Genomic DNA, 27,673 nt, shown 5'->3' on the forward strand with positions numbered 1-27,673 from the left:
ACAACTATTTTCTATTAATATAACTTTTTAAAAATCTTTTCGCAAATGTGAATTGCCCGTTTTGTCAGTCTAGGTGTAAGGTACAATTTTGTTTGCATTTTACTGGCAAAGTCCTAGTTTAAATTTTATTGTTCAGAATTTACTGTTCGTTAAATGTGCAGTAACAATGGATTACCCACTAAGAAGTCTATTACACTGAAAGACTTTATGCATGAATGGTCTTAATATCCAAAGGACAAAGAGGTAATGTGTAGAAATAAACTATGAATTTATTAGATCACACAGCAGCATCTACATTTGTCAATGTTTGTGAAAGATCTCATTATTACTTTAACATTTATTAAAGGTTTTCCAAAAGGTCATCTTCATCAGTCTTGGACATCAAAATAATCAATTACAGGTTCTTCTCTAACCATCTTTGAAAAGGCAACTCCGCCAACTGGCCTAAAAAAAGAGAAAGTTTTAGATTATAAAACATAAAATATAAAATGTACCCTTTTTCCTTTTTTCAGCCACAAAACATACTTGCTGCTGTGCTGTTTGATGTGAGCTATTGGAGGAGGAGCTCTGGCTGCAGTCTCTCTTTTGATGATTAATGATAAGGATGAGTTTGGACACACAGCCACCCCCCTAAAGTAAACCGATTTCCAAATGTATTAAATATAACAGTGTTTACTATGAATTTAAGTAAGAACCTAGTTAGTCCTACTTTTGAGCAGTGACACTGACGCTACGCTTAGGCTCACTGTCGTAGCTGATGCTTTCCAGCTTGTACACCTCTGCCAGTTCATGGATGATCCGACGGTGGTCTCTGTTCATTGGCTGAAAGGTGTAGGTTCTTTTTGCTTGTTTTCCCTGGAGATTAAATAATCAAAGGACAGATCATTTATACTGATACAAACTGTAGATTTATAAATTAACACAATTATACATGGTCTAAAGTTTTAGCTGTTAAGCCTAAAACTGCTCACTATTATTTTTTCCTGACCCATGAAGAAACTATTAAGTAAGGCTCACTTAAGAATAGTTAAAGAGGTTTTGCTCTCCCATTTGAAAACGACTGGCTTTATCTTAGAGGTTCACCGGAGAGTTAGACGCGCTCAAAAATAGCTAAACATACAACAACTAGGTCAGAACATACAAGAATAGATGGTGCTACTAGCACTCTCATATAATTAGCCATCTAGCTATGAAGAAGTGGCACATAAACATGTGTTTTGACACATTGGAAGCATAACTGAACTAACTTTTGTGTGATTACTTGTGGTGCAAATTTAACAGTTCTGATAGAGCCACTAATAAAATATTTAAAAATTAATATTGCAGGATTTATATGACAGCCAGCAAGGGGAGCACTGCATCATGTTGTTTCTTTCATAAACCCAGAAATTTAGTGAGTTTGACCTACCTTATTAGTGATCTCAATCAAGTTCTTAATTTCATCTTCAACTTTTGTAACAAAGTTTAGATCTTTCCTAATGGAAACAAGCCAAATGTAAGTGGATGGGTCACAATTAATATCACAATAGATAAAGCTGCAGACCTGGCATCCTCCTTGAGGCTGTCACTGTACACAGAGGTGGAGCGCACATTAAATGGGTCTGAAGAGGGGTCTATCTGTAAAGCTTCTGCCAAGCGCCGGTTTCTCTCCAGTGTAGCACATTCTTCATCACATTCAAGCCTAAAATAGCAGACGTTCAAATGCCAATGGTCAGAACCAACATATAAATTGATAAATTATGGGCTAGAACTAAACATGAAACATACTTTGTTTGCTTCATCTCCTTTTTAGTGAGTAATGGCCCTAAGTCCATAGAGTCCCCAAGCTGCATGTCAGAGAGCTTACTGGCCACAGCGATGGCTGCATATCTATAGTAAAAACAAAGCGCTGAATATATCATGTTATAACAGAGACTGAGCTTGCTCGATTTAAAGTCCCACTGACCTCTGATATGAACTGGCTGCCTCTGCACACATAACAGTTTCTTTTCTTCGACCACAGTCACACTGCAGAGACACCTGGAAGGGGTAGGAACAGCATTAAAAAAACTAAAAAAATCATACTTTTTATATTTGGATTTACACTTTAGGTTCTTTCTGTACAAACACAGTCAGACACTTATTAACAGCCTGTTCCTCCAAAGACTCAGACTATGTGAGCATCTGGAAAATTTAACAAAACATTCTGTCTATGTAATATGCAACAAATCACACAGATTTATGCTCCCCTGCTCTCTTTAGGAGCTGTTTACATCATGAATAACTGATGACGTTAAAGACAACTACAGATGGGAAAGTATTCATATGCCTCCCTGAGATTTGAGCTGGTGTGTAACATCTGTTTAAATGTGCAGGTTATTTCTGGCTGGCGTGTGGCCGGCCTGTACCTTGGCAGTGCAGGTGGTGTGCGGGCAGCTGCTGCCTTTATGGCAGGGAGCAGCACATGGGTGGCCACAGTCGGAGCGCGGGCGCACACAGGGTTGCTGGCACATGCCCTCAGCCAAGCACTCGCCACGATGGCAAATACGTCGACACTGGTGCATTTCACAGGGCAGCTCTTTGTTACACGTAAGGCCACAGGATATGTCCTGGAGGTGGCATGGGATATTGCTGCGTTGCTAAGAATGAAAAAACAATTATTAAATCCTTTGAATGGCAAGGCAGAAGCATGCTTTTACAGATTAGCTGTAGATACCTCATGATTTCCCATACACCACTTCTGAGTGAGGTAAGTACAAGGTGGACACTTATCTTCACTGTGGCAATTGTGAAATACTAATAAAAGGAACAAGTAAATATTAGTAAGTAAGCCAACAAAGTTCTGACACACAGGGTTATATAGTTTTGTCTCACCGGGATGGTCACAGTCATGTCTCCGGGTACAGGTGTTCTTACATTCTGGAGGCTTTGTACCACAAGGAATTGGGGGATACAGGACAGAGAGCCCACAGTGGCAGGTCAGCTCATCAAAACCTAAACAAAGTAGAAATACACATGCCAATTTAGAGGGTTTCTACTCAACAAGACTTTGAACAGTACTGGTATATGGTTCTCACTGGATTGCCAACAGGGTTCACAGTTTCCACGGTGACAGGGCTCCTGGCAACGATGGAGGCCACAGTTCAGCTTGTAGCGACAAATCAAGGGGCACTTGTGCTCCACAGCCTGGGAAGAGAGGTGAAACCCAAGGCCTTAATGAAGTTTCTATAACACACATATTCAAGAAGAACCTACCACACAGCAAAGTTCACCACACTTATGTCGACCACAGGAGCGTTTCTTGGTGCAGCGCTTCTCACAGGTGAACACAAGCTGGTCTGCAAATCAAGTGAACACAACATAAAATTTCAGTGAATTCAAACAGTATTGGAGTCAACATTATCTGATATAACCTTACCTTCTTTGAAGATTGTTGCACATGGAACCTCCTAATTTAAAATTACATGACAAAAACAGTAAACATTACAAATGTGTATTGCATTATTAACTAATTAATGTTTGTACCTTAAATTTGGCACCACATCTGCATCTAACAGAGGAAGTCAAAGAGCAAGGTCCACAGCTTCCTTCATGACATAACTTTTCACACAAATGGATCGTATCTGAGGGAACAGAGAGCATTCTATGTAAGTAACAAACAGTGGTAGCAGAGATAAACTGGTATTATTGGACATTGTATTTGATCAGTGTGTCTGAAGACCACCTCACCATTGGAACCACAGGCAAGAGGCTTGTTACATGTTTTTCCACAGGAGGGGATTGGATCAGTGCAGCTCCTCCGTTCAGAGTAGCCAAACTCTAAGAGCTTGTTCAGTGGTGTCTGACCACAGGGACATGACTTGACCTGGCTGGGAGAAAGAGGGCAGGACTGGCACTGGCCCCGATGGCACACCTGCTGGCAGCGATGGACTTTGCAATCCAACATCCTAAAATCACAAACTCAATAGTATGTAATATCAATTATGCATAAGTGGCCTTGTAAAAAGCAGACTTTGACTTACTTTGAGCATACATTTTGACAGGAGAAATGCCCTGTTCCATCAAAGCCATCTTTGTCTGTGCCACACAAGACTTTGCGAGTGCCAACACCACAGTAGCAAACTACAAGGAGAAAAATAAAATCACTTCATTCGTGTCACCAATTATCTGAATATACAGCAGTCAGTGTACCTTGGTCCACTTGTATTTGGCAGGGCTCACATGCCCCGGTGTGACAGACTTGGGCACAGTTGTGTTTTCCACAGTTGAGCAGTGAGCCACACACACTGTCACAGTGCAGCACAGAAGCCTGGCCACAGCGCACAGGGTGACTGCAAAGAAGATTATTAGGATGTCAATGTCTCATACAATTCAACAAGAGTACATTAAAAATACTTTACAAACCTGGTCTTTCCACAGATGCAGGATTTTGTTACAAAAGCAGGACACTGCGGGCATGGTCCAGGATGACACAGGCTAAGAGAAAAGAGAGGAAACTGGAGAAAAGGCCAAAGCAACACAAAACACATCCTGAGTACCTTTACCATAAACATGTGCTAATGAGTTAATTCAAGAACAAATGTCTTGGTGACAATGTGTGTGATAGCATGTTCAAAAGTGGCTGTGTAATGTAAATGGTCTAGATGTTTTTGGTTTACAGCTCTCACATGTTACAGGGGTGCCTGCAGTCTTCTCCACTCCTTTTCTTCCCACACATGTCACCACAGCTGTGGGGAATCTCACTGCGCTGCCACTCTGGATTTGTCACTTTACCTGGAGAAAAGTTGTTGATGGTTCTATTTGTGTTGTAATAATTATAGACAGAATTACAAATGTTATGTACCACAGAAGCAGGTGTACACAGAGGGATGTTTGAGTGTCACATTCTGGCAGGCAGGACAGCGCCAACCTTCAACTGAATCTGACAAAAAAAAACAACTGTTATACTTAAAGTCAAATCTTGGTCTGCTCTTACAGATATTCAAAGTATAAAAACAGACATACCATCGGCCTGAGAAGCTGGAGACCGTGCCCATTTCTTGATACAGTTCAAATGGAAGACGTGATAGCAGCTCTGGCAACTCCACACTGGAGCCATGAGCCGGATGATGTCACAGCACACCATGCACTCATACTTCTCCTCAGACAGCTGTTCAATCAAACACCCTGTAAAATATACAAACAACCTCACATGGGGAAGAAAAAAATGTGTGAACCACCCAGGGAAGAGGAAAGAGAAGCGGAAAAAACTCAAATCTCAATGTAAAAGCTTATGATTGGCAAATAGCTCCTGTAGAAAACAACACATGAGGTGCTGTATAAAACCAACTAACTTTCTAGTTTATGAGTTCTTCAAACATGTTTGTAAATGCAGGATACTTCTGTTTTTTCATATTTCTTTCAAATGCTTTCAGACATGTTTACAATGTGCTATCTGAACTGTAACTTGATTAAAAAAAATGTAGATGCAATTACAATAGTTATCAGAAAAATTGAAATCAATTATTGTTACAAAATGATTCAGCCTTACTTTCAAAGGTTACTATATTTCTGTGTAAAAAGAACAAAGATATAATACATACTAATACAAAATGATAAAATATCTTTCTGTCAGTCTGACCCGTTTGCGTCTCTTTGCTCTCCGGCACTTTGTCTCTGCTCCTCTGCCCTGGCCTGTGGTTCTGGTGATGGGGTCTTCTCTGCCCTCGACCCTGAGGAGCAGACTGTCGCTCCAGATCTCTTCCTCCTTTGTATGAGGGCTTTTGTGGTGGTCTGCTTGGTTCAGTATCATCGTGACCAGTGGTCCCTTTTTGTGAGTCTGCTTCTTCATGAGTCGCTGCTTTGGGCGGTTTGATTGGTCCCTGTCTGCGTTTTGTCTCTGCAGGTTTTGATTGTTGGTGATTAGGGTGGAGGGGTTCAGCTTTACCCCTCTGTGAACTTCCTTTGCTTGGTAAAGGGTCATCTCTGGAAGTGTACTCTGTTGTAGTGGCATTTAAGTGAGCTTCTTTATCGTGGAGTTCTCCTCTCCTCTGTTCTTTATTGTATTTTCTTGGAAGTTTTGTGTGGCCATTGCTGTTTTCATTATGACCCCTCTCCACATCTTCTCCTCTCCAGTTAGAAGCTTCAGATCCAGCAGGTTTGTAGGCACGATATGAGCCATAATCACTCAAAGGTCTTTGCCAATTCCCATCTCTCCTACCTCGCCATCTGCCTCCATGTCTGCTTCCATCTTCTCCTGGAAAAGACGAATAGTGTTGTTCTCCATAATTAGAACTACTGTTTTGTCTAAAGGGCTGACTGAAGCCTTGATAAGAGTGCTCATGTAGCATTGAGGGCTCATAGTCATTCTGATTTAGGCTTCTATAATGGTGATGTCTTGGCCGTGCTCTCCTGGATTTTTGCTGGTGCTGTTTAGGATTTGAAGCTCCATGTAAATTGATGTCTGATGGGTCTGCAATGACAAAAAAAGAAATACATTGTGTCATTTTATGCTAACGGAACGTAAAAATCTGTGGCAAGGCAAGTTTATTTGTATAGCACAATTCATACACAAGGTAATTCAAAGTGCTTTACAAGACATAAACAGTCACAAACAAACATAATAAATTTAACATTAAAGTGCAGAATAAAAACCTTTCAGTCAAATACACAGCTAAATAGAACTGTTTTGATCCTGGATTTAAACATCGCCAAAGTAGAGGCCTGTCTTACATGTTCAGGAAGATTGTTCCAGGTTTTACCTGCATAAAAATGAAATGCTGATTCCCCATGTTTAGTCTTGACTCTGAGGACTTCAGGGACCTGCCTCCTGCTGGTGCCCAGAGTGTGAGATGATTCATATTGTACTGTGCCCCATATAACTGGAGAATACGATCAACATTACTTTTTTCACCTATTAATTAACTGTTATTATGTTTTAACTGTCTCAACAAAGTACAGTGCAGCATGGGCCTTTGAAAAGCACGTCTCGTTAGCCCCACTGACTCTACAAAAACGAAACAGCAAACCTCAGCCAAGCTATTGAGAGTTCAAAGTTTGCCTATGTTAGCTAATGCTATGCTAAATGGCATAAACAAGTACCACAGCTTAAAGCGTACTCGGCATTTGGCACGCACAGAGCAAGAATATAAGGTGCTGATTTGCGTTAATAAGTTATTTTGGGAAAGCAATTTGTTCGGGAATCGGGATGATAATGGTGAACTTGTGTGTGTGTCGTACTCGCCTGAGCCCTCGGCCATTCACTCGCGTTTCTGCGTTCCTTTAAAGTTGACAGTCGGTCCCTCTGGGGGTAGATCACTTTTGCCCTCTATTAGGTTCCTCTTTTTGCTAAACAAAAACTTTATTTTAAAAAGGGAGACTAAAATAAATCCTCTAACAGCACCAACCTGTCACAGTTCGACCAAAGTGCTAACAGCTAAAACGGGAGCATGAAAGTGCGTCTTCCGCTTGTTATTTTTCACATTAAAAGCATAGTCTATACATATTTATTTATTTGTGTACTTCCATTATTACATGTAGCCTACTTATGTGGTCTGATTTATAATTTGTATAGTAAAGAACCCATGAGTAATTATATTTTTATTAATAATAATGCCTGGAATAGTGTAATGAAAAATAATACGTTTACATTAAGCAACGCATTAAGCTATACTACAAATATATTTAAAAATATAGACTTTATTAGCAAAGAAAGCAAAGTATAGAAACAATAAATGAGAAAAAACACTTATGAAGTCCAAAAAAAGAAGAAAAAAGAGTACGGCTTTAAGCCACTAGGAGGCGTGCTTTGTTTGGGTTTGTCATTCAAACATATTTCAGGGTGAGCATTTTGTTTTGATCCGTGATCGAAAATATGAATTTACTTATTTTATCTTTTAGGAAAGCGCAATATAAATTGGTAAAATAAACAATGAGAAATATCTTTCCTATCCATTTGTTAGCGCATTTGGGCATATTGTTGGCTATATGCCCAACAATATTTCTTATTTGAATCAAATACCACAGATCTTACATATTGTGTTTGACATACATATTTTTATTAGATGCTGATTTTAGCCACAGGCTTATGTTTTCTGCAGTCTGCAACACGCATGCGCAGTGCAACTCTGTCAGAGGCGAGGTAGGAGAGAAGTCTGTCAAGTGCACACAAATTACAGCGAATTCACACACTTCTTGTCAAAATTGTTGTTGTTAGGCAAAAGATAATCCATGCCATATGTATATGTATGGCAAAATGTATAACGTTACTTGACTAAAAAAACAAAAAATATATAATAGAATACAGGAAAAATATTAACTCCAAAGACTGAATAATAAGGTTTAATCTGAACACATCCTCTAAGACTAAATTGATCATAATAGCTCCGTTAGTTTACTTTAATGGTGCGTTTGTATCATGATTGGCAACTTTTAATCGCTAAACCATGTGCAGTCCGAAAGAAAGACATGCAGTAATGCTAAATGTCAAAACAGAAGACATGCTAAAAGCCAAAACAGAAGTCCGCACTTTTATGTTGAAGGAGCGGAAGTAGCCTCTGTCTTTGGTGTGCGTCAGTGGCGGAGAAGCGCAGAGCACGGCCGAGGAGAGAGTGCAGTGGCAGCCTGTGTCTGCAGCGGTGTTTAGCGTTTAAAACACAAAGTAGGACCGAAGAAGAACGGAGCTAACCCCGCTGCTGAGCAACACGATCTCCGCGGACCATGGACTGTGGGCAATCCTCTCACGAAGCTGCTCCTTGCGCGCTGTTTTGACGACAAGCGGCGTATTCAACATCTGTAGAGCATAATGAGGGCATCCGCTATTCTCTCTGCTGCTTTCTCCTCCGAGCTTTAGTCCGACGCTTAGTGACACTATTTATAAATGCGTCGCGTTTAGACCCAAGGAATAGCCTCGCCTAAGGGACACAGCCTGCGGATATTTGGTTAATTCCCTCCTCTTCATGGCCCCAAGGGAACAGTGAAGTCATTTGAGAAGTCACCGGAGCGCAGGCACGTCTTAATCATCTCGATAGTTTTACGCACTTTTGCAGGAAAATCGTCCTGTCCTTGTGAAAAGCAGCGGACGCGTCGCACTCCTCCAGGCTTCGATCCCGTTTCCAATCGTACATGGTTTTGTCTCTCCTCTAAGCCTTTCTCACGAATCCTCCTGTGGGCTTTTTCTCCGCTAAAGGATGCCGGATCAAATATCGGTGTCCGAGTTTCTCTCGGAGACAACAGAGGATTACAATTCCCCGACCACATCGAGCTTCACCACTCGTATGCAGAGCTGCAGGAACACCGTGAATGTGCTGGAAGAGGTAAGGCCGTGCTGTTAACCTGACTGTGAGGTGATGGAGAAACCGCTAAAGACGACAATGAAAAATACAAACGCACCTTCAATGGCATTTCATGATATGATTGTTATATTAAATTACATTTTAACAGGGTAAAACAAAGTAAACCATTCTGGTATAGAGTAAGTAGCACTGCGTTACTAAAACAGGTATTCAGGGGCCCATGAAGCCAAGGGAGCATAGCAGATACAGTCTTTGAAAATGCTCTTGAGTTGTGCATTGCTTAAACCTGCAATAATCCATCACTAATAATTACTCAACAATAACTCCATAATAAAATTACAAAAAATATATTTGGTTATAGATTAGCTACTGTCGTCACATGTTGAATTCCTTTTACCATCTCTGCTTATGCATTTTTGCACAGTTGTCTTCCAAATTACCAAAATATGCACCTGTTGCTGTTGTTTACTCATTTGCATATCCCATTATGGATGCCACACTGAACCAATTGGCATTCTTCTCTTTCTACCTGACATCCACTACGCACAACCCAATGCTACATTCTAAACTCTGATAATGTGTCTTTTTGAAAATCTGCTGCAGTTTCTTGCTTCATCCAGTGCAGTAATGGAAGGAGGGGGTGGTTTGAAGTGGTCCAGGGGAATAGGAGGATGTGCACTCAGGCCTGCAGCTTTCTGTGTTCACTATTACATAACTGCTCTGAGCTCTGAGCGTGCCAGGCCCAAGCAGTGTGACAGCAAGGGACCTCCTCTACTCACTGGCTTCCTCACTTTGAGATAAACCCGTCATAGATCAGTCAATGTTGTCAATCCACCCTTAACTCTTTGGCTATACTCAGTGATGCAGTGTCACCTTTGATCACACAGCCCTGGTTGTAATCAGGTCAGACAGGTGGGGGGCTATATGCGTGTGCCGGCCCCACCCCCCACCATTGCTGCCGTGTGATTAAATGGAGCATCCAACCAGGGAAGCACACACCTTCACTACAGGCCTGCCAAAGCCAAAAACGTGACCTCATTTCCTGTTTTAAAAGGCACATAGCAACAGAATAGTCCTCCCTTTGGCATCATGCTTTAGCTTAATGTGTAAACAGTGAAGCAGACGGCTAATCTGGGATAAGGCCGCGGCTGTGGTATGGAGTTAAAGGTGCCACATAACTGTACAAATGGAAACTTGTACCATAGTGACATATTCGCAGTGTAAAACAGGTTGGCACATTGCAGTTAGTGTTCCATCCTATATCACATTTAAGTGAAATTATCAATGGACATCTCGAAGTTTTATACCTTAAACTATGCCACTTGACTAATCCATCCCATTCACTTTCTTGGTAAAGTAGGTCTGAAGTATATCCCATGAAGTCTTTTTCAAATTGATCAGAATTAAACTTTTCATGATATAGAAGGGCAGCAGTGATGCAGCAGGTAAAGTGTTCGACGAGCAACCAGGCAGTAGCTGATTCAAACCTTGCTAATGGAGTAGTGTCCCTCCCAGGGCAATACACTTATGTACATTGCTTGATCCAGTCACATTAATGTGGCACTGTGCAACTACAATGTAATAAAAAGAGGGATACGGCAAAAGAAAACTAGAATGGAGAGATTTAGCATTGTAGCATTGTTTAAAATCTGGTCAAAAGTACTTGGCTGCATTGCTCTGACTGGATAAAATGCAAACCCGATTCTACAAAATTACATAAACTAATTCACCTGGGTGTGAAATGTGCAATAATGGCAATATAATACAGATTTAAATACCAAGATATTTAACCTACTTTTTCTTTTAATATTTACTTTCCCCCTTGGCATTATATTACTATTTGAATGATTGAATTTTACCTAAACAGCACCGAGGCTGTGTTTATTCAGAAACCCAGCGTTCACATTGTGTCTGCTGACTGTAACAAGGGAAAGGCCTGCATCATGAATCACCTCTCTGGCCCCGTGCCTCTGCAGCACAAACCAAAAACATCTGTTGGAAAGGCCGCCATGTGCGCTGGGCTTCGGTAGCCGCTGTGGAATTTCTGCACCGATCACATGACGAGGAAGAGCAGAGCATACAGGCTACAGAGAGAGGCTACATGCTCATCATTGTGGAGGGATAGACAAGATGGAAGCTTACTCAGATATGTGCTGATACTCGCCATTAAATTGACCATGGGATATCTTTCCAACAATATTCATGAATAACCCCCTGCACCCATGTTCCTAACCTAATCCAAGACTCCTGGTATAGTCACTTTTTGACCTAGTCAAAGTTTAAATACCTATTTTGAATGCCCTGTATAAGAATCCATTACTAGAAAGATGGTGTGTAGAAGACCAAGATTCAAATAGGAGTTTCCACCTGTGACTGAATGCTTGTCTAATTCACTGCCATCAAAAATGTTATGCAATATATATCAACATGGTCTTATAGTAATATTTTTAGAGCCAAAACTATTTCCATTACTGCCATCAGGCCAAGTTATAGGTCAGATCTGTGGAGAGGTGGGCCCACTTGCAGTAATACATGTTTTTCAGTAAATATTTTTTGCACCTAAACACCTGTTGTTGAATAAATGGAAGGTAGTTACTTTGTCATACTGCTGAACTTTCTAGGCAAAGTAATGACATCCCCATGATGACAAGCAGGGAGTGGACCCCACCTAAAAACTTACACAATGCATCTTTAAGTTAAGTCTCCACCCATTGACACAGACATCTATCCCAAAGCCATAAAAACTGCTGGATTACAGTCTCTTTTCACAAATGAGCTGTCTTGTTTGATCTTAAGCACAGACAAGAGGAGATGTAGTTGCATCACTCACTTAAAAGACAAGTACCGCCTAGAAATGGGCTCTTCCTGTCCTCAAACCTCCCTCTACTTCAAGCTGTTTCCTTGCCTGATGTTGATGAGGTAAATTATGCAAAAGTATGATGTGAATATTTAACGTGTAACCTGAGGGAGCCAGGACCCAAGGGAGGGTTGAGAGTTGTCACTTGCCTCTACTTAGTCATTGAAAACGCAAAAAAAGGAAGTGACATATTATCTTGACCACATGACTATTATTGATTGGTAGATAATGACATTTAAGGCAAGGCTTGTGTGAGTCAGTAGCCTCCGCCCTGTGTCTCCCCTTTCTCCATGTGTGGGCCCAGCCTGCTCTTAAATACAGTATGTTTACTATTGTATTATGCTGAACAATGGGGGCCGTAGAGTTTAAAAATAACTGCACTGGTAACTTTCAGAAGATGGTGGAATTGTTTTGTTCTTTGAGTGTGTAGGTAGCAACACCATTTTTGCTGACATCTTTGGTGAATTATTCTTCCTCATTTTCAGCAGATTTGGAAGCAGATTTGCGACATAGCTTTCCACTGAAGTGATGATGGATTAGGGATATGATAAATACACTTGCACCATATAGTTATGTTTACATATAACAGTAGGTTAAGGTTAGCAAATCCAATGAAATAGACTGGTCTTAATTACTTGTTGATAGTGGACTGTAATTTTGTGGCTAGCTTATGTGCAGTGTATGTTGACATTATAGGTAAGTGGTCAGGAGTGTTGAGTCTATCTGGCCATGGGTCTAGTCTGTATTAAGCATCATATCCTGCGCCACATTTACTAGGAAGCTTCTGTGTGTCCAGTCAAGTTGTTTTGTCTAGATGACTCCCTGTCTTAAACAATAGTCACTCTTCTTCTGTTTTCCTAGAACACTTGATTGACGGGTAGTAACTTATTTGTACAATGGGAGAGTCACCAACGGGTCAGTTGGAGTTTGCATGTTCAATAGCTCAGTTTGTACCTAGTGAGAGAAAAGGTGAAAACTGTACAGAACCAACAAAAACATAAGCCTTAAACTTTCGATCTGCAAGAATTATTCAAAATTTTAGACCATTTTAATTCACACTTAGCCACTTGCAATTTTCCCAGGGAATAATCCATATGACTTGCTTACCTAAATTAAATTTTGCATGCTTCTATTGTTATCTATGTTTTAGAAATTGCCCATGGAATCTGCTATTGAAAAAGGCTATTATATTTGCTGTCCTCTGGTTGTGAGACACGCATTGTTGCTGATGCTGCTCTGCGTCACAGTTTTTGACGCCCAAACCGCAGGTGTGTACTGCAGCAATACTGGGAATCCCAGAAAATTTTCATGGCTCAACAGGACCTAAGAGGACGTAGTTTTAAATGATTTTAATTTCACTTGTAACCACAGAGACCTAATGATAATTAAGGAGGAACTTTATATTGAGGTTAGACCAAGACTAGGGTAAATTACAAAAAATACCATTAGAAAAAAAGCAAAAAAAAATTTGCATTTCCACAAGTGTTATTGCAATACTTAGTTTCTTGCTCTATCGATTATCATTGTGATTATTGCGCCAATATTACACCAATATTGAAATATATGTTTTTCAATTTTTGTAGCCCTAGAAAACGCATGACTTGAAGCCGTTCTGTAACAACCTAAACCTTACCAATTACCAAATGTTGAATTTGAAGTAGCTTTTTTAGATAAGCTTATCATTACAGGATGTAAAAACAACTACCAACATTGAATGTAGTGTTAAAGATGAGCTTAAAAGAGATAAGATAACTCAGGCATGGGAAAACACTCGGCCATGTTTTCTTGTCTCCTCGTACATGGCAGCACATTTGACAAGAAGCCCTCACTTAAGTTATACTTTGCTTAAGTGTATTGGAGACTAAGTAAGGCAGTGAATGGATAAAAGCTTGTGGTTGCTGTAGCCTCAAAAGCCTCTGGTTACCTGGGGCCATATGACGACAGGATGTCATGTGATTGTGCATCGCTGTCACATGTTGAGAGAGAGAGAGTGAAAGAGGGAGAAGAAGGGAGAGAGGGGGAGAGATAACAATGTCCACACAGTTCACACTTCATACAAGAGCCTGAGCCCTCGAGCCACTGGACATGCAGCTTCAGAGGGGCACTGCACTCTGTACCATGCTGGGTTTATCATAGCTGTCTGCACCTGTTACACCAGCACTATTTTTGAGCAGACTGTGATTTCCTTGTCAGCCCTGAATATTTTAACAAAAATGTATTAAGAATAGTAAACTGTTGGACTGTGCAATATTAGATTTTAATTGAGACAAATTCTGTCATCTCTAATAGTTCTTTCATTTACACTGTTTAGTAGACTGTCTTTGGCTAAATCTGTTTGGTATGTGGTCATTTTTATTTCAAGAATGTATTTTATATTCAAGGATTTCTTTGTTAACTATAGACATGTCAAGTCGAGTGATTAGTCAACTAAAATGGGGCTGTGGTAAAAGCTCTCAAAAGTATTACGTATATCTCTATGTATCTGACCCAAACGGCACTCACAAGACTACACTTGCGTAGGAGTTCATGCAAAAACAACTATTTATGCAGAAAAAAGTACTAGGAAACAATTTATATAAACATAACTTCTGGATCGTGGGTTTAATCTACCTTTTAACATTTGTTAAAAGTAAAAAATAATCTTGAATCTTCGGCAAACTCACTCTCTTTCTCCTTTCTGCTGTTGTCTCATAGAAATCCTTAAACGACTAAAGGCCTACAGCCCTCATAGGATTACATTTATTTATGTATTATTTATTTTATTTTGTTATGTGTACAGTTCTTACCCTCACTTTCATACTTCTAACTGGCTGTAAAATTAACCAATAGTAAGTTTAATGCTGTAGACTAGAGTGGTTTGCTACAGCTGCATATGAAATGTCCTATTGTGGAAACCTTTTAGGTTTTAATATGTCTTAAATAATTCAAGGGGTAACAGGTTTGGACATCCTTTAGTTTTACATAACAAAACCTAGTACTGTTTAAGGTCTACCTTGCCCAGCTGTGTCGGACTCAATTATTAATGACTTTATGGACTTTTCCTCGACATTTGTTCCTGGTGCCGCTCCATCATACAGTGAAATGTACAGAATGGGAGCATTTTGTCTTCCTTGGCTTCATTCCTCTGCTGACATCTTGTTCCAGTTACACTCAAAGTTTCACTTATTCTTTGTTTATGAATGCATTGCACTATTATCAAATGTTAAGGACTATAGAAAAGTGCAGTGGAGTAACACGCTTCCATATAGCTTTATCTAATATCTGTCTGATATACTATACTCTCAGGAATAGAAATCTGTATGATTGTCCTTTTTCCATAGACCACATTCAGTACATTTATAGGTCATTGGATGTTTTCCAGTGCTAGATTAAAATGTATGTTAAAAGAGAAGACTTAAAGCACCATGTTGCCGGAGGAAGGGTGCAAACAGATGTAGACTGACCCACTCTTGCCTAAATGTGGGGAGGCACGGGGGGGATGAGGGTGTCGGAGCAGAGTCTGGGCTGAGCTAATCCGCTGCCGGCTAATAGCCCTTGATGATATACGCAGTGCAGCTGTGGCAGGAAGGTAGGCCAACAGCTGGGACACACACACACGCACATATACACACACACACACACACACACACACACAAAATCAGGTTTCAGCCTCAGACGGCAACAAACAAGCAAACTGTGCCCTCACCTCCCACTGTGGAATACCAGCACGGGAGGAGGGTCGGTTTGTCAGTGCTTTAATGGGAACCTCCTCACTGTAGATCTACTTTTATCTCCCATGATGCAACGGAGATGAAACCACTAAGTCGACTTTTTAAGCATCATTACCGCAACATAAACTGAAGGTAGAGAAATTATAGTTTTGATTTGTTCAGGGTAATACAGGGCTTTTATGAAATTACTATTTAACATATCGGTAAACCAAGCATTATTGTGGCATTTGACTGTCCTCACTGCAACCTTTTCTTTCTTCTGTATACGCATATAACCAGAATGCAATGTGCGTGACCTTGTGTGATGTGGCTAACTCACTCCATGTCTTCTCTATACCACTGTGGTCAAAATAAGTCCTTTTTATAATACCAATACATTTATAATTACACACTATGGACTGATTCATTGACTAAACAACTAAAGCTTACAGCCCTTGTGATATTGCTAATGCTTGAAAAGATTGAATGAATGATATGCTTTATGAACACACTTGTGCAGTATTGAAGTATTATTCAGATAGTATTCTTTGCAGTATGTTGAACACTTGAAAACTGATTATTGTTCTCATTCATTTATCACAGCATACAAAGGTCTCTCATATCTAATCTTTAGGCCATTCATTCCTTCTCTTGTAATGGTATCGGTGCAACGGTAACGCAGTGGAGCCTGAGGACAGTGTGCCCAACCAGGATACGCTTCTGTCCTGCAAAGTCTGGTCCAGCTCATTGGGCGGCTGATAATGACATTTTACCCAAAGCTTTTTCGTAGTCGTCTTGTGCCCATATAGTGGCTAAACAGTTGGGAGGGATTTCCAATTTCAAATGTGAATGGTACTTTTTCCTTAACCTTGGTACAGGTCACCTATATGTCCATAAATTTAAAAGAAATTGTCCACAAATGAAATAATGCACAATATTTTGTGATTTTTGTTTTTGTTTAAATAGTCTGACATGTAAATAGGGATGCACGATACTGGTGTTGGATATATACTCCGATTCTGAAATATTTGATGGATCGGATATCAGCTTTCAAATATCTGTTCTGGTTCCATATAAATGTATGTAGTAAGACTATTTACTGGACGTGTTAGTCCAGAAAGTCTCATAACATTTGAATTTTTATTTAAACAAAGCTGTTGTGTAGTATGTCTGTCACAATAACACAGTTTGAAGTGTGACATGTTGTAAATATAGACAATAAACAATAGTATTGAAGCCAAACCATAAAGCAGAAATATCCCCAAAAAGTATTCTAAATGTACAATTTTGTTTAAATACATGAGCTGCAATAAATAAATAACAGAATGCAACACTTAGGAAGTTAGTTTGTCTCTTTAATGAGTCATAGAAGTTCATAATTCAACTTTCTACAGCTCAAATTAGTACAGAAAAGTAACCAAATATTTCCCCCAGTGCAAAGAAAAATTAGCCACAATATATATTGAACCCCCCAAAAATCAATCAGTTTTGTCATATTTTAGATTTGTTTAAAGGAAATAAATATCAGATATTGACAGATACTTAAAGCTATAGTATCAAATCAGTATCAGAAATGAAAAAGCTGGATCAGTGCCTCCCTGCTTGTAAACTACTCTACTTTTGCTCTAGTTCCAAGCCTAAATAAAAATAATAAAACCTGATGTTTTATGTAACACACACTTGGAATCTGACTCTGCAATACTTAGGAAAATATTTGTATGTGCAGCCAAATGACAAGTAGTATTCACAATAAGTATTCAATCAAAAATTCAACAGCTCATAGTATCAGGTGAATAATCAAACAGAATTCCTTTGGCCAAATCAAGTTTACACGGTTTCTGTTACTTTTGCTATGTGAAAGTCTTATCATTATTCAAGCATTCTGCATTTGTATGGCAGATTGCATCATGTTTCTTTTCTGTCTGACACCAAGTTGTTTACCTGGTCTCTCAATGCAAATTGAGATGAGTAAAATATGTTGCATCACCAGCTTTCATAGTCGGAAAGCTGTTGGCGTGGAAAGTGATAGTGTAATGTGACTATGAGTTAAAGCTTTTGTTGGCGAAGACAGCACTGGCCCCTTTGTGTCTCACTGTATGTCCAGTTGCTCATATGTCGGGTCCATTTGGCTGGTGGGAGTGGATACACCTGTGGCTTTGGAATAGCTGCTCTCTCACCCAGCGGACTCCCATAAAGTGTGAAATTTGAGAGCAGCCCTTAGAAAAATGTCAAGGAATGCCGTAAAGCGCGGTGCAATGGACCGATCCCAGAGCAAGAATTAGAGCTATTGGAAGGAGACTCGAGTTATGTGAGATCTTATGTGTGGAAAAGATACATGGTTTGGCTGTGTGCCCTGATGGTTTACTATGTGGGTGGTTGGCTCTGTGGGAGGAGGAGCAAGCAGCTTTATCATCTGATCAATAGCAAGCAAAGTTTTATTTTAGTTTCATGTTGGGCTATAAAGTTCGATCCTGTACAAAGTTGGTCTTTTGCAAGATTATTGTCTAATAAATAATACTCATATATCTGGTATAATTTTGTGTTTGGTTGAGATTGCTTATGGTATTAGATGTACAGTATTGAATGTCTTCCAACTAGACACAATAAAGGCTTTTATTGTTTATTTGCTTAATATGTAGTGTTCCAGCCCCAAACGCTCTGTACCCACTTAACAATGGATTATGAGAGAATTGGAGTCAGACAGAGGTTCCAGCATCATTAAAAGCATGATAAATTGTCTATTTGTTATATTTTTATATAGCGCTTTTCACCTTCAAAGCACTCAAAGTGCTTTACATCAAAGAACCACTCACCTATTTACACACATTCATGCACCAGTGTACCCAGACACTGGGGTTAAGTGTCTTGCCCAAGGACACAACAACATCATTCAAGAGCATAATTTGAACCGCAAACTTTCAGATCAGCTGACAAACACACCAACTGAGATACTGTTGGCCACAGTCAGCATAATCAATACACTAATGACAGGAGATAAGATTATTTGTTGAGCTCTGGTGACCATAAATGCAAAATGGAAGGCTTTGTTTGGTGGTAGTTGTGCCAAAATTTGCCATGATCACCAATTTATGTCTTCTTTTCTTTTCACGCTGCATTCATTTGATGGCTACAGTGTAGTTTAAACACACTTTAGGTGTGCAGATCTTGTTTATTCCCCACCGAACATTGGAAGGACACATGCATATCATTTTCTTTCATCAACACCATTGTCCTGTTGATGACTGTCATTAGCAGCACCTCCACATCATACAACAACTATAATTAGCCTCCATTATAAACATAATGGTCCAAAAGTTGTCCGCTCCTTCCTGGGTGAGCACATTCTAATGAGCTGTGTGTGGGTGAAAACACGGCTTCGAAACAAGTGGTGGGCTGAGTGAGGGCAAGCAGGGAGAAGATGGAACAGTGTCAAGTTTTTATTCACATTGTTTGTCACCATTATTATTGTCACGATACTAAAATTTCAAACTATATTTTGACACTAAAGAATTGGCTAGACACTGGATACCAATTATTGTACTTTGTGGTTTTATGCAAAACTTTGGAAAGGTCAAATTTGGTCCTGTTTATGGTTTTATTTTAGTATTAACACTTGCTCATCTAGTTTCGATTCTAGTATTAGTAATTAGTACCAGATTTTTGATACTTTTGATGACCCTAGTCACGAATATGTGACTGATTTTATGAATCAAACTTTCAAAAACAAAAAACACTTTCTGAATTTGGACTATATATTAATAGAATTGGAATTATATATGTTCGCATCTTTAATTGCAGTGATTAGTGTGAATGTATAATGTATGTAATGCCCTCACTGTGTCCACCACAAGCACGAGCAAATCTGTTCAGTGAATCTCCACCGCATCCAGGAAGTGCAGCTTTTATCTGCAACAAATGCAGTGAAATGCACAGCTCAGCAGCCCCTCCGGCTCTAAAAGGTCTGTACAGGACACTAGAAAACAGCAGTACCTAATGCAGTAATCTCATGACGAGTATTGACTTTTCTGAGTTATTAGTGGACGGCCATTTTCCCAACGGTTGTTTCGAGCTAATTAGAAAGCATTAACCCAGAATTAGTGCTACAAAACATCAGTGGGTTTATAGTAATCGTGATGGCTAAATTGTTTGCTGCGATTAAGTTCAGGTCTCCCATTTGACCATAAAAAATTTTTTGCGGAGCTGTTTCTGAATGTTTTATAGCACATTGTTGGTAGTAGTTGGTAATTATTTTGTACATAACTAAAATTTTGTTAACTTTCTAAATTATTTGCAAATCTACTGGAATTAAATTGGCACACCAAATTCTATCGCCGATTTTTAGGTACAAACTGACAGATTTTTCTTGCCATTTTTGTCAGTTTGTCAAGTTAGTGATATTTCAAAACCCATGTGACTTTTCTGACTTCTATAGCTGACACTTGATCCGTGCTTCTAAACTGTGACTTTGAGCTCGCAGTCAGTAACATAAAACATGCAAAATCACAGGTTGGAGTTTTGTCATTTACTCTTGAAATGCTGGATTGTCAGCCACATAGACACACAAACCCAATTGTTACTGTCCCGTTTCAGTTAGCAGTCGACGTGAGTGGGAGGGAGGTGGTGATGTTTTGAGTTTTTAAATGCCAGAGAATCTTTCAACATCAAGTGAAACGTCAGAACTAAATGTTCAGTGTTCAGTAAACAGTATAGACTCTTTCACAAGAGAAAGGGAGCCATGCTTGACAAAAAAACAAAAAAAACACCAGCACAGATGTATATTGCACAAAATGTAATCAAACTCCTTATATTTGAACCACTGACTTGGAAATGACCATGGAGCTGGTTGGACCAATTATACAAACTGCAACAATAAGGAAATCTGGTTATGTTGTGTTTTTGTGCCTGTCAAGCCATACTATATTTCTCATTATAGTCTATACGGAGAAAGGCAGTGTTACATCAAATATGCATTTTCATTTTCATATCCACATGCATTATTGACCAATCAAAGCAGGGTGGTAATTGTTTGCTACTGTGAATCGCTTGCTACGTCTGTAAAATTTCTGCAAATGGTAAGTTCAAAAGACATTTTTACTGTTCTTGTTTATATGGAAATGTCTAATCTAACAGTTCAGTTCACTTGGAAATAATCCCTGGATTGTGGCATCCTCAAAGGAAAGATGTTGCCCAATTCACTGCCCATCACTATCCTCACAGAATCAATCGTGTGGTCACCAGATACACCTCCTAACCAAAACCACTGACAGTCTCCACTCAGCACCACAAGTGAGAAACAGTCCTTTTGAGCCGAGTCGTTGTCAGGCCTACAACATCCACTCTTGGTTCCCATTCCTCTGTGCCGGGTTGAAGGCAGAGAATGGGATGTGCATTTGTTTCCTGCCAATGAAAACTCCTCTCCACCCTTCCTGCTTGAGTCATGCCACATAGACACACAAACCCAACAGACAGACATACAGACGGACCTCATATTTGGACTCACTTCTCATTTCAACACAATCTGAAACAGCTTATCTTCACTACTTAAAAAAACGATATACTTTCACTTTTCCTATCCAGTTTCAGATACTGTTTCGTATTGTGTGAACATTGAAATTTCATAAATCTGCCGCCTCATTCAATTTTACTACCACTACTACACATGTTTTTCAGCTCTAACTTTGGGGAAGTCCTTTGATACTGTTGCCCTTTCCTGTTTTCTTTCTCGAGGAAACTATTAGCATATTGTCTATTCTGAGCGCTTGACTGCTGGCTTGGGGATATGGCGAGGGGCAGAATGGTGCAGCTGACAAACACGGGCCGGACAGTTCTTCAGTGGGGCTTCCTGCTGGGTCTGTGCTGAAAAATGTGGATCCTAAGTGCAAGAAGGCCAGGTCACATCCCTATGGTAACCGCACAGTGCAAAATGGCATTTTGGAACATGGCCTGGGATGAGTCAATGGGTATACAGTAGTGTGATAAATGGCTGCCTACTATACAAAATATATGTTGTGACAAAGATACCATGAATTAATCTTTTTGTTTATGTACGACTATAAGACTAATTCACTTAAAAATAAAAAAATCGTATTGATTATATTGAGTGTTTGTGCGATGTAAAGAATATGTGGTTGCCATTTATTAAGCAGTCCACATTGCATTTTTAATTAAGTAAAACATATTAACCAATAAAAATATGGGTTATAAAATTTGACTTGCATGGTTAAATGGGGGAAATACTACTGGGTTGTCAAATAGCACATTTCTTTTGGCTTATTTGTAAGGTGAATATGACCATGAAAACTAGATAGTATAATGCTTTCTTTGGCAGTTATTATGCTTGTCTAAAACATGAGCTTTTTAGAAAACCATGTGTCAGCGAAATCCCTGCTTAGTGCATTGACCTCAAACAACCCCACTTCAAAAAACCCCAGAACCACTTTGAAGGGGAAATGTAAGAAGACACATAATGAAAGTGACACGAGGGGGAACATTGGAGGGGAGCATCAAAGACACTCCACACTTGAGCAGGCCACGAGTCTGTTGTTTTTGGTCCCTCAGCTGTCAGCGCAGAGCAGTTGGTGTCATTGGACTGAGTTTGGTCGTCCCCGGGCAGGACGGGGACATGCCTGGATTGGACCATGCTTCCTGCTTCCTGCCTTTAAGGGTCGGCTGCAGGGGAAGCGGCAGACCTGGGATGGAGGATAAGGACAAAGCAGGAAGAAGGCTCTAGTCAGTTATGCCCTGACTGTCATCTACCCCCCCCATCCCCCCCAGGACCTGGTGTGGAGTCTGTCAGGGTCACAGGAGGAAGTGGGGGCAATTGGTTTAGTGTCAGACCAGGAGCTAATGTTGTTTTAACTAGCACACAACTGGTGTTTACACAATTTGGTCTTTACATTCATTCTTGCCATTTAGCCTCTCCGGCTTGGGAAGCTTCCATGCTAAAGAGAGTTAGATTAGGGGATTTTATAATCACCTCTTATGATTAAAGATATAGGTGACATTCGCTGACAGTGAGAATAGTTTTTTGTTGGTAGTGTCAGTAAACGCAACAATGGTAAAATCACAGTGTACATCCTACTACTAAAATTTAACTTCCTTATCCAACAATCAACTTATTTCCAAAGTATGAGTAAATTTCAGTATTTCCCATTAACACACTATCGTGATTCCCATAAAAATAACCCAGACTATATATATTAACAATTAACAAAAGTAGTGGTCAAAAGTGACATCTTAAAAATTAAACACTTTGATATCCTGCTGTAAGAAACTATTGCTAAATATGTAGTATTATATTCCTTTCATAGATGTCCAAACTGTGTTCACCTTGGTCGACTTCATTCTGGTCTGGCCAATTTGCAGAACCATAGAGTCTTAGAAAATTGGACTTTCCATTTGACAAACTGTACAGTATTTTAATAATGTAAAGGATAAAAAAAGATATGTGACCTTCAATGCTTTTTTAGCCTTAAATAAGAAACAAAACCACAATTGGGCCAGTCGCGCTCTCTACACAAAACACTGCCAGTTTTAATTTTATGCATATTATCCTTTGTGGTGAACTGACATTTTTGGCTTTTTCGTATGTATTCGAGAAATACTGAACAAAACGGCAGATGAAATATATTTAGGGTTGTAACATTTTTGACACAGTGCCTTCAAATACCTTAGTGGCTGAACTTGAAGTTGTACAAAGTGAATGTTGCTACGTTTCCTTCTCCAGAGATGATCCTGACCTCCATACATCAATCCCTGTTGGTCTGAGAGACAGTTTAAAAGCATTTTGACACTGACATGTTGATTTTCTCAAAGTCCTCTTCAAGATGTGGGTTTCTCCCTGGATTCACAGACTGCCATAAAAAATATTTTCTTCTTTACCGCTTTTTCTCAGCTGTATTAAATAAATTGTCCATGTCCAAGTTTGGCTACAGGGGGATCGCAGATGTTTTGGCGTTGTCACATTTGCTAATCCCAGTGGGTTGAGTGGAGCTGCAATTGGCCGCTCCACTTGAAAACACGGCTTTGACTATATTCAATGGTTGCAGGCTTTTTGGGTGCATTTTTGCCTGTTGCCAAGGGCTCTCAAATACTGTGCCAAGAAGACACAGCAATTTGAATGCATTGATTTTTTTTTATTTTTTTTTTTCTCTCTCTCTCTCTAAAAACACAAAGAAGACTACAAGCCGCCCTTGAGGTTGCATCATTCTTAGAACATTGTGTTGCTGCAGAATATTCGATTGGGGCTTGCATTAAGTTAATTATATTGGTGACCCTGGGTTGACAGAGCCAGCTGCTCACAACACGAGCCCCACAAGAGTCAGTGTTGCTCCACTTCTGCTCAGTGCTTCTTATCCTAATTAGCGCACAGCTCAACCAAAACACAGTCTTTATGGGAGACATTGAAATGGATGTCACAAATTTAGTTTTGGTTCTGCCTGCGGTTTGTCAGATCTTAAAAGTGACTCATGGGACAGAGATTTTCTGAAAAACAGAGAAACAAAGAATTGCAGATTGGGGGCTAGGTAAAGTGTGGCAAAGTTACGTGTTTTTCAAGACACTACATTGCACAATTTTCATTTACTTGAGAATAAAACTGTGCAATTAATAACATTTTCTGTCATTTCTAATTGTCAGTGATATGTGACTTTTTAATCAAGAGCAAATCCTCTGTTAGTAAAAGCATGTGGTTTGGAGCAGAGTTCAAACTTTGGGGAAATAAATTTGACTGTTTTTTTTGTTTTAAATTGCTCTGATTAAAAGCCTGCCATGATTATGTAAGGAAAATTGACACTGAAAGCCATTTTTGTCTGTTTTTAATAAGACGGCAAACTTGAGGTCCTTATGTGGTATCTTGTATGTTTTTTATCTGCACTATGAAATCAATATACGCTGGGGTCTTGTTCTGTTCCTAGCACTTGAATCACACTTTCTTCTGCTTTTGCATCAACCACATTCATATGAATCTACTATGCTGGTCAGTCTCTGCTACTCTGGAGTTCCCCTCTGAGAAGGTTTCTTAGAGAAAATTCTCACTTCCGTATAAGTCATTTTTGCATCACTCTTTCTTACTACTTGAAAGCAGGGTGCATATTTTATTAACATTTTCTGACATTTGGACATTTGGGCATTTATAATTAAGTGGATTGAACTTTCTTATACAATCAAGATTTAATATTTGTACAGGTTCTCTGACTCGCTTTTTTATTCCTCAATTTTTATAAGGTATAACGGTATTATGCAAAATCCTTTTTTTTTCTTCAGCCTTTTGCCATGTTATAATGAATAGATTTATGCAGAATCTTTTTGTTTTCTTTTTTTTTTTAAAGCTTTCTATCATGTGATAACGTTCCCTCATCAAAAACATGATGAAACAAGATGCATGTTTCAGTAATTTAGCGACCTCTCCCAGGTCCTATTTGAACCCTCCTTACGGTTAGCTGTAAAATTCTGTCCAATGCTCAGCCCACAAGCCTACGTCATCCATGCTCCAACACAACAATTCTCCATAAATATTGAAAAGCATGATACAAAACTGTTAGGGCTGGGTGCCATTTGTTTTTTGTTTTTTCATACCAGTACTTTAACAGTACTTGCTTTTCCATACCGTTTCCTGAATGGTTCTTTTTACACACACATGCACCACACTGGATAGATTTACTATACCACATTTACTTAAGACTTATGCTTTTATCAGGACCAACAAGGAGGATGATTTTGGCAGAGTTATCATTTGTTTGGCTTCAGATTTACATGGACACTGCAGACTGTGACTGGATGTGGATTTATTATTACGCACTTTGACTTTTAGACACTGTAAAAGCCTCACATTGGAGACTTGATATGTTTTTAAGTGGATACGTTACAACTCTGCATGGTGTTTCTTCAGCTTTTCTGTTGTACCGGTGAAATATACTATGCTTTGTTTGACTAATTGATGCTGGCATTTAAAGCTGAGGAACGGAAAGTTGGCACTGAACAAATAGTGTTTTTTGGGTACCAGCACTTACCAAACCTTTTTGGTCGGTTCCTACTTAGAACCGACTATCGGTGCCCAGCCCTAAAAACTGTACACAAGAACTTGACAAACCTGATGCAATGTGCAGTAGTTTCATTTGCGGGATACACGCTGACTGTGTTGTGATACTGCTCTCAAGGGGGAGTGATTTAGCACAGAGAGCAAAGGGAGGGGAGAGTCAGCGTGTCTAAAATAAAACATGTTAATACGTTGTTTTCGGTGAATGTATCATGTTCAAAACAATAAAAGGCAAGAATATCTAAATGGGTTGTGTTAGCAGTTTATACCCCATAGAAGTAGGATACCCCCTCTTTAAGTGTTGTTTACTTACCTGAATCACAATATACCTTATTTATAACTATATTTACTAAAGATTTTTTCTCTCATGGGTTGAATGCTGCCTTTGTCAACAGACACATTTTCTTTGTTTGTGGAAGGGTCTAGACTATGTTGGCCTATAGCATTAGCCCAACGTTAAGACAGCAGGTAGAAATTCTTGAAAAGGCCATCATAAGATCATGAGCTATTATTGTTAAACCTCCGCTGTTATTGTTTAATCAGGCTATAAATGAATAATGGTTAATAATTGCATGTTTTGTAGTGGATTTCCAACTTGGGTGTGTTTGACTGCATTGTAACTTCAAATATAGTTGTTTTTCTCCGCTGAACTCACATGATGGTTAGTCTTGTGATTGATGTTTGCAGTGATTAATTTCCCATGGACAAGTCTGGAGGTCGAAGGGTCATTGAGGTCAAAGGTCACATTAGTGTCACTTGAGTCTATTAATCAGGAGCTTATCTTTCTACATCTTAATAATAAAGGCAGCATATTGAAGTTGCTATCACTTTAATATCACTGTCATCACTTTAGCCATTATAAAACTTGGTTGTTGCTGCAGTCAATGACGAAGTGATTGAAAAATATTTAACAACTTAACACCGGTTGCATTTATTTGATTTTTTGCTTTAAAATGTTCCAGAAATAACAAGAGTCTGTAATAAAACTGCATCATTTATTTTCCATGCTATGTTTGCTCCAGCTCTAGACAGCATTGAAAACTATTTATGAGACATCCAGGTCAAGGCCTGTGTTGTGAGCACTTTATCCACATTAGCATTATTGAGTGGGCTGGATTTGAATAACGGGATAAATATTAGCTCTTTTTAGCAATATATTTTTATCCCAAGAGTATTATTATTTTGTATTGAGTGTTGACATTGCTTTTTCTTGTTTCTTAGGCTTTGGACCAGGACAGAACCTCCCTCCAGAAGGTGAAAAAATCAGTCAAGGCTATCTACAGTTCGGGACAAGGTAACAGCCTACTTCTATATTGATCAGATCCAAAAGTATTGAAAATCAGATACTAATCAATACAAAAACTAGTATCGAATCTAGATACTTATTTGAGAAAGTACTGATCTTAAAAAAGTCACTTTCACAGGACAGAACTGAACATTTAATCAATAGCTTTACAATGATCTTGAGCTGTATCAGAACAAGTATAAGACAACATGGACTAGAAAACACCCATGGACTGCTTTGGAACCTACCTGGATCACACAGGTATAAGACTACATGGTAAAAGAAAGTACTACAATTTAATGTTAAAATGACATTGTATTGTCTGAATAAAGAGTGTTTTTTATTATCATTGTGGTATCGGAAATGGCATTTACTATCAAATCTATTCTTTATCATCAAAATTGAGTTTAAAATTTTAATATCGTGGCAACACAAGATCCAAAAGCGTCCAAGCAAATGTTCACAATATACTCCCAAAGACACCCAAACGAAACTCTTGTATGTATTCAGACCTCTCTAATAAAAATGGGGCATATTTTTTCTCGGCTCGGAACA

The 27,673-nt window shown here is 39.2% G+C and overlaps 2 protein-coding genes across 5 annotated transcripts in view; one reads left to right on the forward strand and one right to left on the reverse strand.

The window, feature by feature from the left end:
* Nucleotides 1-245: 245 nt before the first annotated feature.
* Nucleotides 246-7,418, reverse strand: nfx1 (nuclear transcription factor, X-box binding 1). The gene is made up of 23 exons (XM_033985924.2): nucleotides 7,202-7,418; nucleotides 5,600-6,430; nucleotides 4,984-5,145; nucleotides 4,823-4,900; nucleotides 4,647-4,752; nucleotides 4,384-4,455; nucleotides 4,171-4,310; nucleotides 4,002-4,101; nucleotides 3,709-3,926; nucleotides 3,505-3,602; nucleotides 3,398-3,428; nucleotides 3,235-3,317; nucleotides 3,057-3,165; nucleotides 2,854-2,973; nucleotides 2,696-2,775; nucleotides 2,388-2,618; nucleotides 1,946-2,019; nucleotides 1,768-1,869; nucleotides 1,544-1,681; nucleotides 1,409-1,475; nucleotides 710-855; nucleotides 526-630; nucleotides 246-444 (listed from the first exon to the last, which is right to left on the reverse strand). Exons 1-23 carry the CDS (start codon nucleotides 7,215-7,217, stop codon nucleotides 369-371), a joined length of 3,183 nt encoding a protein of 1,060 aa, XP_033841815.1. The 5' UTR covers nucleotides 7,218-7,418; the 3' UTR covers nucleotides 246-368.
* Nucleotides 7,419-8,524: 1,106 nt separating this feature from the next.
* Nucleotides 8,525-27,673, forward strand: part of asap1b (ArfGAP with SH3 domain, ankyrin repeat and PH domain 1b) — a 51,910-nt gene continuing 32,761 nt past the window's right edge. For 3 of the 4 annotated variants that reach the window (XM_055230235.1, XM_055230236.1, XM_033985922.2), the window contains exons 1-2: nucleotides 8,539-9,272; nucleotides 27,055-27,127. In XM_055230235.1, coding sequence (XP_055086210.1) covers nucleotides 9,147-9,272; nucleotides 27,055-27,127 — 199 coding nt within the window. In that variant the 5' untranslated portion in view covers nucleotides 8,539-9,146. Of the gene's footprint in view, nucleotides 9,273-27,054; nucleotides 27,128-27,673 lie in introns of all 4 variants that reach the window. The other variant, XM_033985919.2, reaches the window with a different exon arrangement.

Source organism: Periophthalmus magnuspinnatus, chromosome 20 (assembly GCF_009829125.3).
Source record: "Periophthalmus magnuspinnatus isolate fPerMag1 chromosome 20, fPerMag1.2.pri, whole genome shotgun sequence".
Taxonomy (NCBI): domain Eukaryota; kingdom Metazoa; phylum Chordata; class Actinopteri; order Gobiiformes; family Gobiidae; genus Periophthalmus; species Periophthalmus magnuspinnatus.

Excerpts from the sequence above, each read along its gene's own strand:
- nfx1 (XM_033985924.2), bottom strand. Across the intron at positions 4,102-4,170 it reads CCAAATACAAGTGGACCAAG|TTTGCTACTGTGGTGTTGGC; the intron begins GTACACTGACTG and ends TTCTCCTTGTAG. Across the intron at positions 2,020-2,387 it reads ACACCACCTGCACTGCCAAG|GTGTCTCTGCAGTGTGACTG; the intron begins GTACAGGCCGGC and ends TACCCCTTCCAG.